This window comes from Rattus rattus, chromosome 2, assembly GCF_011064425.1.
Source record: "Rattus rattus isolate New Zealand chromosome 2, Rrattus_CSIRO_v1, whole genome shotgun sequence".
Lineage (NCBI taxonomy): Eukaryota > Metazoa > Chordata > Mammalia > Rodentia > Muridae > Rattus > Rattus rattus.
The window spans coordinates 71283135-71300161 of NC_046155.1; the positions used below are offsets into that span (position 1 = coordinate 71283135).

Below are 17027 nucleotides of genomic sequence, written 5' to 3' on the forward strand. Positions count from 1 at the left end.
GTTGCTGTGGGGATGAGCCCTCTGGATAACACACTCAGAGTGTCGTGTTTGACAAGTGCTCAATAACTGGTAGGCATAGTTTTCATTTGCCAGAGAAGGACCAGCTTCCGAAATTCCATGTGGAACAGCTCAGTATCACTACTGTCAGAGTGTGGGACAGGTGTGACAAGAATAACAGAGGTGTCTTCTTTTTCTTTACTCTAAATATGCACGTGGTGTGTGTGTATGTCTGTGGGTGTGTGTATATGTGCATGAGTGTGTATGTATGTGAATATGTGTGTGTGTATGTATGTGTGTGAGTGTGTATATGTATATATGCGTGTATGTATATATGTGTATGAGTGTGTGTATGTGTATAAGTGTGTATATATTGTGTGAGTGTATGTATATATATTTATATGTATATACATGTGTGTGAGTGTGTGTATATGTGTGTGTATGTGTGTGTATATGTGTATAAGTGTGTATATATTGTGTGAGTGTATGTATATATAGTTATATGTATATACATGTATGTGTGTATATGTGTGTGAGTGTGTGTATATATGTGTGTATGTGTGTGTATGTGTGTGTATATGTGAGTGTGTATGTATGTGTGTGTGTATGAGTATGTGTATATATGTGTGTGAGTGTGTGTATATGTGTGTGAGTGTGTATGTGTGTATATGTGTATAAGTGTGTATATATTGTGTGAGTATATATATGTGTGTGTGTGTATGTGTGTGTAAGTATGTGTGTATACATTCCATGGTATATATAAGTACAAGTGCACGTATGTTCTGACTGTACTTGGAGGTCAGAGAACAGTTTTGGGGACACAGCTTTCACTTTACACTTTGTTGAGTTTAACACCTCGCTTGTTTCTGCTGCACCTTGTACCCCAGGCTAGCCAGCCCTTGAGCACGTCGGCCTCCATGGCCCATCTCATAGAAGAAATGCTGGAGTTACCGATCTGCACTACCAAACCCAGCTTTTCACTTGGGTTCTGGGAGGGAACAATGGTCACCAGACTTGCACAGCAAACACGATCTACCTTCTAAGCAATCTCCCCAGTGTCTTTTGTTTCGGGAATTTCTGAGCTTCCCTGAGTCACAGACAGGAGACAGAGGGACTGGGGCCCCTGTTGTGCAGATGGGAACTGGATAGTTGTTGGGGCTTGGCTTCCAGGAATGCAGAACTTGGAATGAGGTTTTTGTAAATTGGAGTTATGAGAACGGGGTCACCTAGTGGTGACCTCTACAAAGAAAATGAACTGAGAACCACAGTCTAGGCAAACAGATTAAGCCTGAGGCCCAGGAGGTCAGGAAAACTGTATATTTGCAAATGGTTTGACTCTAGGTTGTTTACAAGATGGAAAGTGAAACCCAAAGAAGAGGAGGCCAAGCTCAACTGACTTTCAGAGAGAGAGAGAGCGCTGGACAACCCAGAAGGTCAAGGGACAGTGGGTGGCTGTGAGATTTACTGAGAGGGGCCCAGGAATGTTCCATCTCTGGCCTTAAGGTTGGTTACTTCCATGTTTCCTGCTCTGGCCTCACACAACCTCTCAGATCTGGTTGACCTATTTCTGGGAGGCCTTGCTTACTTGATGAATAGGAAAGGTGCCATGTTGGAGGCAAGTGTGGGGCCAGGAGCCAGCAGAGACCCTGCCTACATCCTCATCAGCTCCTGATGTACTGTAGTGTCAGGTTTGGGGCAATGAAAGGGTGACCACGCGGTTCAGGACCTGGCAAAAAGTGCCCGGTTACTGGAGGAGGCGTTCCCTCCTGATTAGATGTGGAAAAATGGTACCAACCTTTCTCAACAGATGCCTTGACAGGAGTCCCTCTAGCCTGGTTACATCTATTCTCTCATTGCGTGTGTGTGTGTGTGTGTCTGTGTGTGTGTGTGTGTGTGTGTGTGTGTAGATCACACATATCTATGTGATCATGTACATGCACATGTGTGCAGAAGCCAGAAGTTGACATTAAGTATCGTCCTCAACCACTCTCCACCTCATTTTCTGAGAGGATCTCTTACTGGCCTGGTGCCCACTGATTGAACTAGGCTGAATGACCCGTGGGCTCCTGGGATCCATCTGACTCCACCGTCCCAGCATGGGATAGCAGATAGCAGTTGCCTTGAAGTCAGTGGCTACTGAAGATCGAGACCAATCTAAGAGGCTATGGGGAGTCTGGACTGCCCTGAGTCTTTGTCTACCTCAGGCTGCGTGACTGAGGGTGCAGGTCCTTGGCCTATCTGCACAGGTGCCTCCTGCAGAGAGCCAGAAGGAGAGGACCCAGTTTCCACCCGGTGTCTGCCAGGCTGGCACGTCTAGACACTCGACACGTAATGCTCTGGAACTGACTGCTGAGCATGTTGTCGGGCCTGTGCCATCACTAATGTTCTGCCTGTGGTCAGATGTTTTTTTCCCTCTTTTTCAGGGAAATGTTGCCAGTGCTGGACAGCTCAGCCTCTCCAAGGGAGGGACAGATGGTGTTATGTAATGTCTAAGGACCCCATGTTTACACGTTCTTCAGTTCCTGACCTTTGCTCTGCTACAGGGTGGAGTGGAGGGTGGTGGGTACAAGAGTGGGGAAAACATAGGGAGCCAGAGTGACGGGGCTCACAGTGCACGATGCCCTGGAACTGGCTTCTGGGGTCTTCTTAGATAATGGGGTCCCTCAGCACCGGGACTCTGCCTTGCCTCCCTCCTGCCTCTGTTAATGTGAGCATGTTGGGTGCTGCTTGGTAAGTTTAAGTTGTGGGGTAGGTTAAGATCCAGCATGGAGCAAGTCTCTCAAGTGTGTGTGTGTGTGTGTGTGTGTGTGTGTGTGTGTGTGTGTCTGTGTGTGTCTGTGTGTGTCTGTGTGTGTGAGTGTGTGTCTGTGTGTCTGTGTGCGTGTCTGTGTGTCTGTGTGTATGTGTGTGGTGATAGGGTGGAAGCTAGGTTCTTGTACAGGTTAGGCACCCACACCCAGACACACACACACTCAGAAACATATACACACATACACACATACACATACACACAGACATAAACACACCCATTCACACATACACACCCATTCATACACACACACACACACACACACACAAAAACACACACACACAGACATGTATACACACAGAGACATACACACACACTCAGACAGACACACACACAGACATACACACATACACACATCCAGACATACACACACCCCCAGACACATACACACAGACATACATACACAAAGAAACAGACACACACACAGACACACACTCAGATAGACACACAGACTCAGACACACACACAGACATACACACACAGATATATACACATAGACATACATACACAAAGAAACAAACACACACCCAGACACACCCAGATACACACACAACCAGACACACACACACAGACACACACACACACACACACACACCTCTGAACTGGAGTAAGCTATGTTCAAGCGTTCCTTCATCCCAAATGCCAACACTGATGGTTTCCTAAGAAAGACATGTTTAAAAAAAAAAATACAGTGACAAAGGCAGGTCTGAACTCAGGAAGCTTGCCATTGGCTTAATACTTGGATATCACTTGCCCAGTTCTGTTCCTAGTACCATTATTGTTTTTCTCCCTCTAATTCGAGGTTTAGTTTAGGACTACATGCCGTTCAGTTATCAGCCATACTGGATCACTTTATCGTCATCTGACACAACCTAGAGTCAGCCAGGAACAGGACACCTCAGAAAGGGCCTGCCCAGGTCAGACTGGGAGTGACAGTGGTCAGACTGAGTTTTCTATTCTGCGATGGTACAAAAACCCATTTAGTAGGAAGCAAGCTCCAAGTCTTGATCTTTCCCTTGAAGAGTGGTAAGTGTGGTGTGTCTCTTTCTTATGATGTTGGGCAGCCACACTGACATGGCGTCCCCATCAGTCCACAGTGAATGATGGACTTTCTATGGTGGCTGTGGGGTCAGGGAAATTCAAGCGTCCCATGCGTTTTCAGCTCAGGCTGTGCTCAGCTCAGGATAAATATAGTCAGGGGAAACCGTTGCAAACTGACGGCCTAAGCACTTTGCACTGGTCCTGTTTTTCCTGAAGTTTGAGATTTTCAAATAACGTAATTTTTTTAAAGAGTGAAATGAAGAACACACAGTCCTTTCATGGTGGCGATCTCATTTCTAGAAGATGAATGTAAGGAAATTATCTGAGATGAAGAAAACGTATACCGAAGAGGACCAGTTACTGAGATGCGAGTGCTGGTAAAATGTTAGGCATCAGCTAAGAGCCATGGCTTTGTGAGGAGATGGAAAGAGGAGGAGACAGAGTTTGGCAGAACGGGACAGGGATTGCAGGCAGGAGGAAGCACGCACAGTGTGGCTATACCTCTGTGGAGAGTCCAAGGAAGGTCCCTGTGGGGCTGTGTCAGACCAGGAGATGGTGCGGCTAGATTACTCTCCTAGGGGTCCCCACTGGAGGTGTCTTCATTGCCGAGGGCCATGAGAGATGATGGAGCTTTGGCCGTGGGGTGGAGCTGGCACCGTGGAGTGCCCAGTTTGGAAACAGAATTGGCCTCGCGGTCAAGGTGAGGTCAAAGTAGTGTCCCGAGAACGCCCAACGTTCTTTTTTTTTTTTTTTAATTTATTTATTATGTACAAGTACACTGTAGCTGTCTTCAGACACACCAGAAGAGGGCATCAGATTCCATTACAGATGGTTGTGAGCCACCATGTGGTTGCTGGGATTTGAACTCAGGACCTCTGGGAGAGCAGTCGGTGCTCTTAACCTCTGAGCCATCTCTCCAGCCCCCGACACCCAACGTTCTAATGTGTTCTGAGGACATTGTGCCAGGGCAGGAGTGTATAGCAAAGGCAGGGAGCTCTGAAGGCTGGGGTATTTAGCCTTGACAGAGAGGCCAAGCAGGCAGTTGGATAACCAAGTTTAGAAATATTTGGCAAAGGAGTCAGGACTAGAGGTGAAATCTTGTTTGAAGGATTTTTCTCTTCTTTTTTCTGCCTCTCCCTGTTTTCCAAATTTTCCATAATTAATATGAAAGAATGTTGGCTGAGTTGTTTTTAATGGCTTAAGCAATAGTCTTTTGCTGCTCTACCTCGGCAGGTAGGGAGACCCCAGTCCTTACCTAGAAGGAGCAGGAAGCGTTTTCCTCTTCCTGACCTCACGGGTAGTACCCCTGAGTTTCGACTCCCACCCAAGGCCTGGCTGCCCAGGAGAGCAGGGAATTGGGGAGTAAATGGCAAGCTCACAGAGGTGTGGCCACTACTGGGACAACTCCTTTTCCCAATGGCCCCCTGCTTCCTGCTACGCCCACCCTGGAGGCAGCACACCAGCTCTGACCTGGGCGACTTCAGCACCTTGAAGAGCAGAGGCTCAGGGATGTTTCGAAGGTGGATCTGCGTCCCCACTAGGGGGACCAAGTTCATTGCCAGCCACTTCTCACAGGCGTTGGTGAGCTGTTCTTCCTTGTACTGAGGAGGCAAATAGTTACGGAAAAGCATGAAAAGATAAGGCACGCCTGGCTCTCAGCCCCCTCTGCTGGCTTGGTAGGGCACTGCGTGCCGATGTGCCCAATTTTCAGACATGCTAGGCAGGGGACTGTGGGAGTGGGAGTGAAGGGTGGAGGGCTGGGGTGGTGGAGGTTATTTATAACCATTAGAGCATTGAAGCCTGTCGCTTTAAACCACAGCTATGAGGACGGGTCCCAGCTATCCCATGTCAGCAGTGGAGAACCTGAGACTCCAAGGTGCCATCTCTTTCTGTGGTCCCTGGTCTAGCTACTCTTCAGGCTGCTTGAGCAGAGGTTTGTATGCTGAAGGCCCTGGGCTGCCTTCAGTGACCTACTGCAAGTCTGAGGGGAAGAAGAACCCATGCCCAATGGCTGCTCCAGCATATACTTTAGAAGAATTAAAAGACTGCAGGGGAGGTGGGCACAAAGTCCCGCCCTAGCTAAGAAGCTATTGGCCAACGATAGCTGCTGGAGAGAGACACGTGTGTGTGTGTGTGTGTGTGTGTGTGTGTGTGTGTGTGTGTGTGTGTGTGTGTGTGGCCCCTGGTAGGCCAACCAGGCTCCAGGGGAGGCAACAGTATAAGGATAGCACAAACTGCACTCAGTGAGTTTTAACTAACGGAGAGAAGAGAGACTTTGGTGTTTAGGGGAAGGAAAGGATGTGCGAGGGGTTGGGTGAATATGATTAAAACACACTATATGAAATTCTCAAAGAGCTAATAAAAACAAGGGGGAGAGAAAGAGGGCAGGGAAAGGCTCCTAGAATCGGGGATCTTGAAGGGGTCTTGGTAGACCTTTCATGTCCCTGGGATTTGGGTTTTTCCAGGCTAAAGTGTTGCTGAGAAAAGGCAACCAGAGTGCAAGGATGTCACCAAGAGAGACTTTCTAGAGCTGAGGCGTGACGATGAGAACCAGACGGTTCTTCACAGACACTGAGGGTATTCTTAGCGGTAGCACCGTGACGTGCTGGGTATGTGTGAACTGTCTGTCGCCCTGAAACACGCCTCTCTCATAGTGCGCCACTCGTCACAGAGAGCGGTAGCTGGCGGTGGCCTGGGGGTTTGATCAGGAGGTGAGGCTTAGGACTCGGCACTGGCCTTCGTTGGTTTGCGACCCCTGATAGCTGCACTGCCTTACCGTTCCCAACACTGACATGCTGGCTGGGCCCGGGTGGTACAAGAGCTCACCACTCCATCTCTGTTCTAGAAGGTATTTGCTACCTTGGTGGGAAAAGCCCTGCTGCCGCTCTCAAACCCCGAGATTAAGGCATTTAAAGCCATTTTCTTGTCCATGCATTTTTTAAAAAATAATTTCTTTCTGTTTTCTTTCTTCCTCCCTCCTCCCTCCCTCCTCCCTCCTCCCTCCCCCTCCCTCCCTTTCCACGTTTTAAAGCTAAGCATTTCTGCTCTTGGTTTGATACTTTTGAGTACACATTTTGGGGTTAGGCCTGATGGGTGACACTCAGGACCTGGGTGCCCTCGAAGCCCTGGCACCCTGGGGGCCCACACACCCTATCCCGCCATTCTCACCTTGCAGCCGGCCAAGTAGAAGTTCTTGATAGTGCTAGGCGTGAGTCTGTCCAACATCGTGCTGACACACCTGTGGAGAGAGCTGCTGGTGTGGGACGCCGCCACAGGCTGTCAGAGGAGGCGGCGGCGGTGGTGGGGCCGAGGTCGGGGCAGAGACTTCTGCTCGACTCCAGGATGGCAACAGAGACCCCTCACCAGGAAGGGGCCCTTACTTTAGGGATTGACAGAAGCCAGCTGGCCTGTTGTGAGAGCTCTGGGCTAAGGCGGGAGGTGAGGCCGGAGGGAGATGAGATTCTTCAGAAAGCAATGAGCAGCCTCTTCAGCAGAGTGGCACCGTGGCCTGGAGCCAGAGAAACTAACAGCTCAGGCTTTGCCAACATGGCCTCTAGATGCCCTCCTGCCCAAGGCATTTTCTCCCTACTACACTGCTAGGTGGCCTCAAACATTGTTCCTTTCTGTCCATAAATGGATTCCAACAGTGACTTTCTGATGAATATCTCAGTACTTCCTCATAGCTAGGCCTGGTTTCCACTGACCTGTTTCTCAGCAAAATCCTATTTACTGATCATACACCATGTGCCTAGCACTGGCCCAGGACTTTGGCGTACAAAAAACAAAGCTAATGACCAATAGAAGACACAAGCTGCTAAGTACACGCTGAACAGATAATCGTGCTGTTACAATTGGTTGGTTAGGTGAGGTGTGTCCAAACTGAGATCCAACACAGGTAGATGACGTTGTGTCTTGGAGTCAAAAGGTTGAATACCTTTGGACTAAACCACGCAGAGCATCAGGGACTGGGGGATGTAGAAAGGAGGAAACCTGATCGTGCTTAAATCTGAAAAGCAATCAGAAACTAAGAGAGTGGATTTAGAACCTGAAACACAAGGGCGGAGAGGAGGCCGGGGCAGGGATGGAGAGGCTGATATCCCAAGAGAAGAAAAAGCGTGGGAGAAAGTCTGGGGCAGGAGCATGCGCAGATTGTAGCGGAAAAGCGAGGAAAGCCAAGTTGCTATGCGGAGAGAGGGTGGGGCAAAACTCGAGTGAGCTGGAAGTAGGCAGCTGTAGAGAGGTGCCGCACATGGAAGGGGGCGCCTCGGAAGTGTCTGTGACTTATCTGACGTTAAGTCCCTTTCAAGCATGAGGTATGCTCGCTCTACGGAAGAGAGCAGGGAGAGAGAGCAGCTGCCACAGAGCTCTCAGACATTGTTCAGGCTGCTTTCACCTTGCGGTTACCGTAAACTCAGGTGAGATTCATTTCAAAGCTAACCAGTGAGTCTTGCGCTGTTGATTACGTTTACGTGTACGCGCGTGTGTAGGTGTGTGAGTGCCAAAGCATGTGGTGGGATTCCGAGGGCAACTTGCTGCAGTCAGTTCCCTCCTTGGGGGTTTCCAGGGATCAAACTCAGGTTCTTGGGTTTGGTGGAATGAATCTTTCCCTCTGAGTCATCTAATGGGACCCATGCAGTCTAAACATATTTGTCAGTGAGCCAGAGTGGCCGATGAGCAGCGGGCTCCCGAATCCCCGTGACCTTAGAGAACTGCTTTTCCTGACTTCTGGTTTGCTGTGGCACCTTTGCCAATGTGAAAAAGAACAGAGAGGCTCACGGTCCATCTTCTCTCTGGCTATCACCAAGGTCACTGAAGATATCCTTAACCTTTGAGCCTCTACAAACTCATTTGTTCCTCCAGATCTTTAGGTAATTTCTCATATCTCATATCCTCTAGCCTTAGCTGCTAGGATTTCACAGCAGAGTGTAGGGTGCAATGGTGGGCAAGTTTCAATTTCTTCATCCTTGTTTCTCTCTCTCTCTCTCTCTCTCTCTCTCTCTTGCACACACACACACACAAACACACACACACACACACACACACACACACACACACACACACACACCCCTAGGGTGTCCAGTTGTTTTATTTCATGCACTGACCTTAAAGCACAAGGTGAGAACCAGTGAGTGAATAAGTAACCTGGTCACGCCCATGTGACCCTCCATCCTCAGGCTCTAGGGTGGCCTTGCTGACTTGGGGAGACTGACCATGTCCCTGATGGGGCTTGGTCTTGAACACAGGAGAACCCATGCTTAGTACATTCTGGGCCTGTAGTAATCTTGTTATTGAACTTAAGGGTCTCAAGCCAGGCACAGCCACCCATCCTCAAAAAGTCAATTAAAAGAGTCAATTAGAGGCTGGGAAGATGACTCAGCAGCTAAGAACACTGACTGCCCTTCCAAAGGACCAGGGTTCAATTCCCAGCACCAAGCTGGCAGCTCACAACTGTCTGTAACTCCAGGATCTGACACCCTCACACAGACATACATGCAGGCAAAACACCAATACACATAGACATTTAAAAATATACCAAATAAAAAAGAGCTAAATTAAAAGCAGAAAAGGGAGATTTTATCCAATGTGATCACATTGGGAAGAAAGACAAGATCCAGTGAGCCACACTACATCCCCAAGTCTGTCTTTGGGGTCCTGATATGAAATTAAAGTTTAATTAGAAGACCAAGGACATGCATATTTAAGCAGTCCCAGTCACGATATGGTCCTGCAACGACTGGCCCATCACTGTCAGGGCTCCAGTGTCATCCTATACGGTCATGTGACAAGTTGTTGGAACTGTGTTAACTCTCTTTCAGGGAGACAAGCTGGTAGCCTGACTGAGAGACACAAATGTTATTTTAGAATATCTTCATTTCTGCCAGGGCCTATTAGAATTCCCTTCCATCTGTTGTAACACCTCTGGTTCATAAGATTACGAAGCCCATTGGTTCCCATCTTTATGTCTTTATGTCTCTTGGTCCTGTCCCTCTGTGCCCCAAACTTAGCTCAGATCCTCCGTGCCTCCAAGCTCTGCTTCAGTACCAGCTTCCCACATGCCTTAAGTACTGTGCCCACACCACATAGCGGGCCCTGCTAACTGTTCACCATGCTCTGCTGACTAAACCAAGTGAGGAAGTTGCTGATGTCACCTCCGAGGTCCTATATGACCAGTCTCACCCTAAATTCCTGATTCATCTCTCCCTTCCTCTTCTGCTCCAGCCACCCTGAGTCATCCTGTGACAGCCATGATCTCAGCTGTGATCCCAGCCCAGGTACCAATGAGAGAATCTTTGCAACATCACCAGGTGACACGTGTGTGCAGAGGTCCCATCCCTCAAAGACCTCCAGGATGTGTGATTCAGACTTGAGCAGCCGTCAGTGTGAGTTCTCATGAACCAGGACCCCAGCTGAGATAATCTGCAGGGTCTCGTGTGTGGCCTGAAGTTGCAGTGTTATCAGAGTGACCCAGGGCACTGCTGACCTACTCCGTGAGCATATATGTGTGCACACATACTCATACACACCACACTCTTAAGCTTGACTGGCACGCCCCTGCCAATTGTGCCACCACCAGCTTCTCAAACACAGGCTCAGCTGTGTGGCGGACCTGCCCTGGCTTCTGACCTAGAACAGTAAGCTCCCTGAGGTCGTGTGAAGAATCTGGGGCAGGTCTCATCTGCCCAGGCTCAAGAACAGGTCAATAGGCTTGGCTCATTATAAGCACCGGTCTTCCTGTTCTGGCAGGGGAGAAGGCAAGAGAACAGAGGACCTGCTATTCTCGACCCAGCTGCAGAGAAGTCAGGAACAGGGTTCTAGCTGCTGTAAAGGCCTTCCAATATTGGAGGCACGGTACTGGGTAGAGACAGAAAGTAGCTGGAGGCTCCCTTCCAGAGGAAAGCCACTCTCCCAGGATGTGGGCCTGGGAAACAGCTGCTCAGAGATGACTGGGTGAGCCAGCTATGCTTCCACAGTTACAACAGTAACAGGCAAGGCCGAGCTGAAGTGTCAACGACGATGACATGAGGAGTCTGAGAAGTCTCAGCCAAAGTCCGACTTCCCCACTCATCAAGAAGAGTCAAGGCCAGCTTCCTCAGATGACTGCAAGACACCACATAAACCGACTCTGTCTTCAGCTGCTTTCTCCCGTCATACTTAGCTACACATACCTCGGCCACACAGACACACTGAAGACTTTCTCAGACCCCAAATCCCTCTCGGTATGTCCCTTACGTATCATTCCAGACCTCTGAGCACCTGAAGTCCTTGGCTTGTGGAGCAGCTGTATCCCCCGACAAGCCTGTAAGAAGCTCTGGGTGGAGAACCTGGCCTGAGGCACCCTCAGGTTCCCCCCCAGAATCCTCAGTGGCTCAGAAATGTGCTGTGCTGAATCTCAGTCTGTGGCCTCTGGAATTAATGAGTGGAATCCTTCCAGATTCCCTGGGAGAAAGCCTATCCCTTCCCTATCAGCAGATGGTGTCTTCTGTTGGCTTGAGTGGGATATTCATTCGCTTATTCATTCGCTTATACAGGCAAACTGAGACTTACCAAGGGCTGTAGGACATCCTTGCAATCCAGGCACTCAGGAGGTCGAGGCTGGGGGATGGCTAGTTCAAGGCCAGCCTGGGCTATACAGTATGACCTTGTCAGCTACAACCCAAACTGAAAATCACTGAGGCCTGAGGAGGTTACATGAGCCAAGCAGATCATCCCTGCCCTAAGTCTTTGCACCAAATTGCATAGAGATCCAGACAGCCACATAGCTCAGCTCCTGTCTTCAAGACCAAGCGGGCACAGCAGGGGCACATCCCTCCGGCTCGGAGAAGGAACGGGAGAGTCTAGAAAGACAAATCCACAGAGGGATTTCCATGCAGCACGCAAACCCCTTAAGAAGCATCGGCACAGAGGAACGTCACAGGATGCGGAAAAGGGGATTTGGGGGAAGCGCCTCTGCTTATCACAGGCACACATTGTGTTCAGAGTTAGTCCTACTCCGCCTGAATGTCACATTCGGGGGCTGCTGACTCCAGTCCACCCTATGTGACTCGTTTCCTGTGTTGCAGGGACTTTTGAGCCGTAGGCGCTCGTGTGCAGCCACCTGCCCAGCTGTCCCTTTTTACTTCCTTGGCGTCCCAGAGAAGTCCAAGAAATTGTTCTGGAAGGCGCAGGAGAATGAATGAGGGGTGAATGAGCGAGGCCCCCGACCAGGGTCAGAGAAGGGTTAGGACCTCACAGAGCAAGTGACAATTCGGTTACCTCGCCCCAGACAAGCGGGACAGCGTGGTTGGTAACTACAGGTTTGGGGTCCTGACTGCTCATCAGACACACTGTCAGCTCTCAGGGCTGCTGCAGGGAAGAGAAGCTAGGTGCCACAGAGAGAGCTGAGAGTGTCTGACCATGGCCTGACACCATCTCCAGGCTTTGGGACAGTATCCCCTCGTCCTCAGCATTTCCCAGGCAGTGGGTAGGTAATGACGATGAGCCACGGTTTTGGACACAAACCATGGACGTGTGTGCAAAATGAGCAGCTTACCACAGTACTGACCCATGCCTTCACCTCTCATACGCTTGCTTAGAGTCTCGGGGGTGGGGGGAAGCCCTGGGGGCCAGTGACCAAGCCTCACTGAGCCACACCTCTCTAGGCTGTAGTGCTGAGATGTGTCCTCACTGTCACATTGGATTCAAGCTCCAGGCCCAGGCGACCTCAGGATGCAGCAGCCTTAACTCCTCAATTCTCCTGGTTCTTCTCAGCCTCCACAAACCCACCCATGGGGCAGCCAGACGAATGGGCGGCCCAGTCAAAAAGGCCATGCCCCAGAATGGGCCCTGGGATTGTGGCCACATCAGATCTTGATCTTTTCACTCATAAAATCAAGTTTTAATTACATTATAATCTACTCTGTGGGTGAGAGGTAAATGCACGTGCTACTGTGCACATGTGGAGGTCAGAGGGCAACTTCGGGGAGTTCATCCTCTACTCCCACCATGCGCATCTTGGGAATTAAATTCAGGTCACCTAGCTGTGGTGAGTGTCTTTGCCATCTGAGCTACTTTGCTTTTTTTTTTTTTTTTTCTCTTCAAAAAGACTTCCGGTGACTCTATGCAACATTCTCAACAATAAAAGTATTTTCAAGAATAAAACAAAGCTTTACCTGAGGTAAGAGGTGAGGGGACAGGACCAGAAGTAAAGAAGCCGGCTTAGATGTGGATGTACTTAACGGAGAAAGTTTTTTTGTTTGGTTTCGTTTTGTTTTATTCCCAAGTGAACTCGGGTAAAATTGGTAATCGAGCCAGGTTTGAGGGGAGTCACTTTCCATACCGCATACTCTGTCCCCATGGTAGTGTCTCCCCACTTGCAATTCATTCCTATGAATCAAGAATCACTTAGGCGACGTGCACAAAAATAATGGGGGCTGCCACAAAACACTTAATGCATCAGCGTGAGTTTTTGTGTGGTCCCTTTCTGGGTTCTAAGTCAGGCTTGGTATGAAGGAACTCCAAGAAAGAGGAATGTTCTGTGAGATAAGCCGCAAAGAATACCCCCGGTTTGCCCAGGCTGGCCCGTCCCTCCTGCTGTCCTTACTTTTGAAAGAGTCGGTTGAACTGGAGGATGTGAGCAGAAGCCAGCACGCCCAGCACATTGTCCACGGTCATCTCCACCTCGTTCATGTAGAGGTTCTTCAGGGCCAGGGCGAAGGCTGGAGGGGCAGCAGCAGAGGGGGACCCATTAGCATGGGCTTCGTAGCCTACCTGGGGAACTTGCTACCTCTGCTGCTGGGATGGGGTGGAGATACTGGAGGGAAAGTGAGAAGTGCGGACTTTGATACAGACTCTACCTGGTCAGGTGGCCACCTAGACCCACAGCTTCCTGGAGAAGCTGAGGATGAAGGCAAGGAATGCTGATCCCCACTATAAAGACGCTCCTTTGAGCCCGCCTTCAGAGTATATGTGACAGATAACCACAAGGCCAGGAGGTCCCCCCAGCTTTCCCTTAATCTAGGGCTCCCTGGCCCCAACAGGACTGTTCTCTAGATCTATGAAGGGACTTAAGGATGGGTTTCCCCGGGAGCCTGAGAACTTCAGAGGACAGGCACCCCCGGGAAAAGCCAGGATAACTTAACGATTTAGGAGCCAGACAGCCTGGCTAGGGGTCAGATGGAATTGGCCTCCTCTAAACACAATGTGTTCCAAGACAGCATTGCCCTGCGGTTGCAGAGTGCTCTGAGGACCACAAGCCGCACCAGTGCTCCTGACCTACCTACCCTCTGTGTCATCAGACAATGTCATGAGTGCTGTGTTCACACAGATGACTGGTTGGGAAAGCTGGGGAAAGGTTGAATGCTCTGTAGGAAGCTTCTACAGCTGTTGTCCCCTAGGCAGTCGGGGGACAGTGGGGAGGGGGCGAGCCAAAGTGCTGCTTGGAAGAAGCATAGGCCTCTGGGTATCCTTGTGCCTACAGGTATAAGCTCCCAGGCTGGCCCCACCCAACACGCGGGCTACAGATGTACAGACATCTGTAGTGTCTTGAGTGCTGGGGATTGAACTGGGGTACTTAGGCTCATGCAGCAGACTCGGGTACTGACTAAGCCATCTCTCCAGTCCCTGCTCAGTATCCTTGGGGAGGAGCGTGCCTCCCTTGTATGCTGTGTTTTGCTGTTTGTTTTCTGTCTCTGGGAGGGCCATTCAGTATCCTTCTCCCAACATGAAGGTGGGTTACATTACCAACTCTGGTGACTGCTGGGTCATTGATCCTCAAGGAAATGATGATCTTCTTTACTGCGGACCTTTTCTTCATCCTCTCAGTTGATTGGACTAGTGAAGGAAATGCAATATGGAGATGGAGAATGAGGGCCCCGCCCACACCCTGCATACAGCCTGGATTTTGGCACAGGTCATCCACTGTTTGGTAGGTGCGCTTTAGAGGTGACTACTTAATTTGAAATATCTTATGACTCACAGGAAGTTGCAAAGTGGCCTGGAAGCTCCTGGTCCACTCTCTCCCAGCTTCCCCCAGTGAGCTTAGCATTGCCAAAGTGGGTGACTGGAACCTGCATTGTGCTGGACATGCTCACCATGTCTCGCTCTCTGCCCCTCTTCCTGTCCCTCCTCCATTCCTCCCCTCCTTATCTAGGCTGTGAGCAGTTTGAGGGCAAGGTGAGCTCCAATCATTGGTTTTGGTGTCTGGGCTCCGTGGACAGAGCAAGTGGGAAAACAAAGGCTACCTGCTGAAGGATGAGTGGGGGCCGCGACATCCACATGGTGGCTCTCTTCTTAGAAAGAACTGGAAGAGCTTGAAGGGGCTCGAGACCCCATATGTACAACAATGCCAAGCAACCAGAGCTTCCAGGGACTAAGCCACTACCTAAAGACTATACATGGACTGACCCTGGACTCTGACCTCATAGGTAGCAATGAATATCCTAGTAAGAGCACCAGTGGAAGGGGAAGCCCTGGGTCCTGCTAAGACTGAACCCCCAGTGAACTAGATTGTTGGGGGAGGGCGGCAATGGGGGAGGATGGGAGGAACACCCATAAAGAAGGGGAGGGGGGAGGGGGATGTTTGCCCGGAAACCGGGAAAGGGAATAACACTCGAAATGTATATAAGAAATACTCAAGTTAATTAAAAAAAAAAGCATAAAAAAAATTGTTGTTACGTAAATTAATCAATTGGTTGTGGGGGGCACGCCATGGCACACGCAGAGGTCAGAAGACAATCTGTGGGAGTCAGTTCTCTCCTTCCACCACTGGGGTCCCAGAGATCAAGCACCTTTGCCTGTTGAGCCTTTTCACAAGCCCCCTATAGTGGCTCTTGTTGCTTTGCCCCATGGGTTTGAAATTGAGGATCCCTGCCACTGAGGAGTTCTGGGGGAAGGGATGGGGCAGGCCAATTAACTGCTAGCTAATCCATGTATTCGGAGTCACATTCTAAACTGAGGCTCTCAGAGGAGGTCTCCAAGAACATGTCCTTGTCCTCTCCTTAGCACAGAGACTAGAGCTTCACCCGTGATCCCAGGAACTGCATGGCTGCCAACTTCTCCCTGTTCTTCCTAGGTCCTAAACTTTCCTGTCTGAGTTTGCTTTCCTGAGTAGTGTGATGGCTTCCTGCTTTTCTCCTTCTCTAGGGGCCTATACACAGGTCCTCTTCTTGGAGAGGCCTTCCCTGGCTGACCCCTTATGACAGATAGCACTGTCGCCCCAACTACATGGCCTGTTTCTTCTGCAAAGACCAACTTACCACAACCTGCTATTACCCCGTGGGCCTGTTATTCCACTTCCTGGGCAGGCACATTGATAGCTCACTAGCCACACCATCCAGAGGATGTGCCATGGTCTTTCACACACTAGCCTTGAGTCAATATTAGCTGGGTTGACAAAATAAATAGGTCTAGTACCACAGAGCTCGAGGTGCATGAGATGAGAGCCAAAGAGGAAGTGATGCTGCCGAAAAACGAGCTAACAGAAGTTCTTTTTCCTCAAGATCCCCTCACAATCCTCCGACATTTATCTGTATTCAGAGTCCCATTCAGCAAATGTTTATGAAGTGCCCACTAAGCATCGCCCTTGCCCACCTCTGTACCTACTAAGTACCAGGCCTTACTTAGCCCTGAGTCACTTTCCTCTCTATCTCATGGTAGAGATTCCTGTGTGCATGGTCTTTCTTGCCAGTCGCTCACCCCTCTTGCAAAAAGCAAATGACACTACACACAAATGCCTTGCACACAGTAGGCTCACAGGAGGGGGCAGCTAGTATTATAATGTATCATGCTACTTAACCGTGTTTCATCTCGTTTCGCTATTTTTCTTTCCCCCCCGGTATAAGCACAGCATCTGAAGTTTGTTGAAGGAGAGAGTGGTATCGGCTGGGCCAGAGTGAGAGACAGACGCGCAGGCCCAAACGTCTCCATGTTAGGGACACCCAGACAGATAGGAAACCAGCCATGTTCCTGGGGTCTGTGGAAATCAAGGCGTCTGGAATGTGTTTAGCAGAAGAGGTTGTTTCCTTTGGATTTTATCCGAGTCCATAAACACCAGCTCCGAGTGCAGCGGCCCATCAGGGTGAGGTAGAAAGAGGATGAGCAGCCATGGGAAGCCTCAGAAACCAACAGAGCTCGGCTCTCCAGAGCTTTCCCAGAAGCCCTGTCTGCGCCAAGTCCAAGGACAGGCATTTCCAACAACCCCCCC

At 49.9% G+C, this 17027-nt stretch overlaps 1 protein-coding gene across 1 annotated transcript in view; it reads right to left on the bottom strand.

The window, feature by feature from the left end:
* The window catches only part of Btbd16 (BTB domain containing 16), a 52872-nt gene that overhangs the window by 23193 nt on the left and 12652 nt on the right, over positions 1 to 17027 (bottom strand). The window contains exons 5-8 of the mRNA XM_032892445.1: positions 14567 to 14656; positions 13428 to 13542; positions 7016 to 7085; positions 5318 to 5448 (exon numbers count right to left, since the gene is read on the bottom strand). Of these exons, the coding sequence (XP_032748336.1) occupies positions 5318 to 5448; positions 7016 to 7085; positions 13428 to 13542; positions 14567 to 14656 (406 nt within the window). The remainder of the gene's footprint in view (positions 1 to 5317; positions 5449 to 7015; positions 7086 to 13427; positions 13543 to 14566; positions 14657 to 17027) is intronic.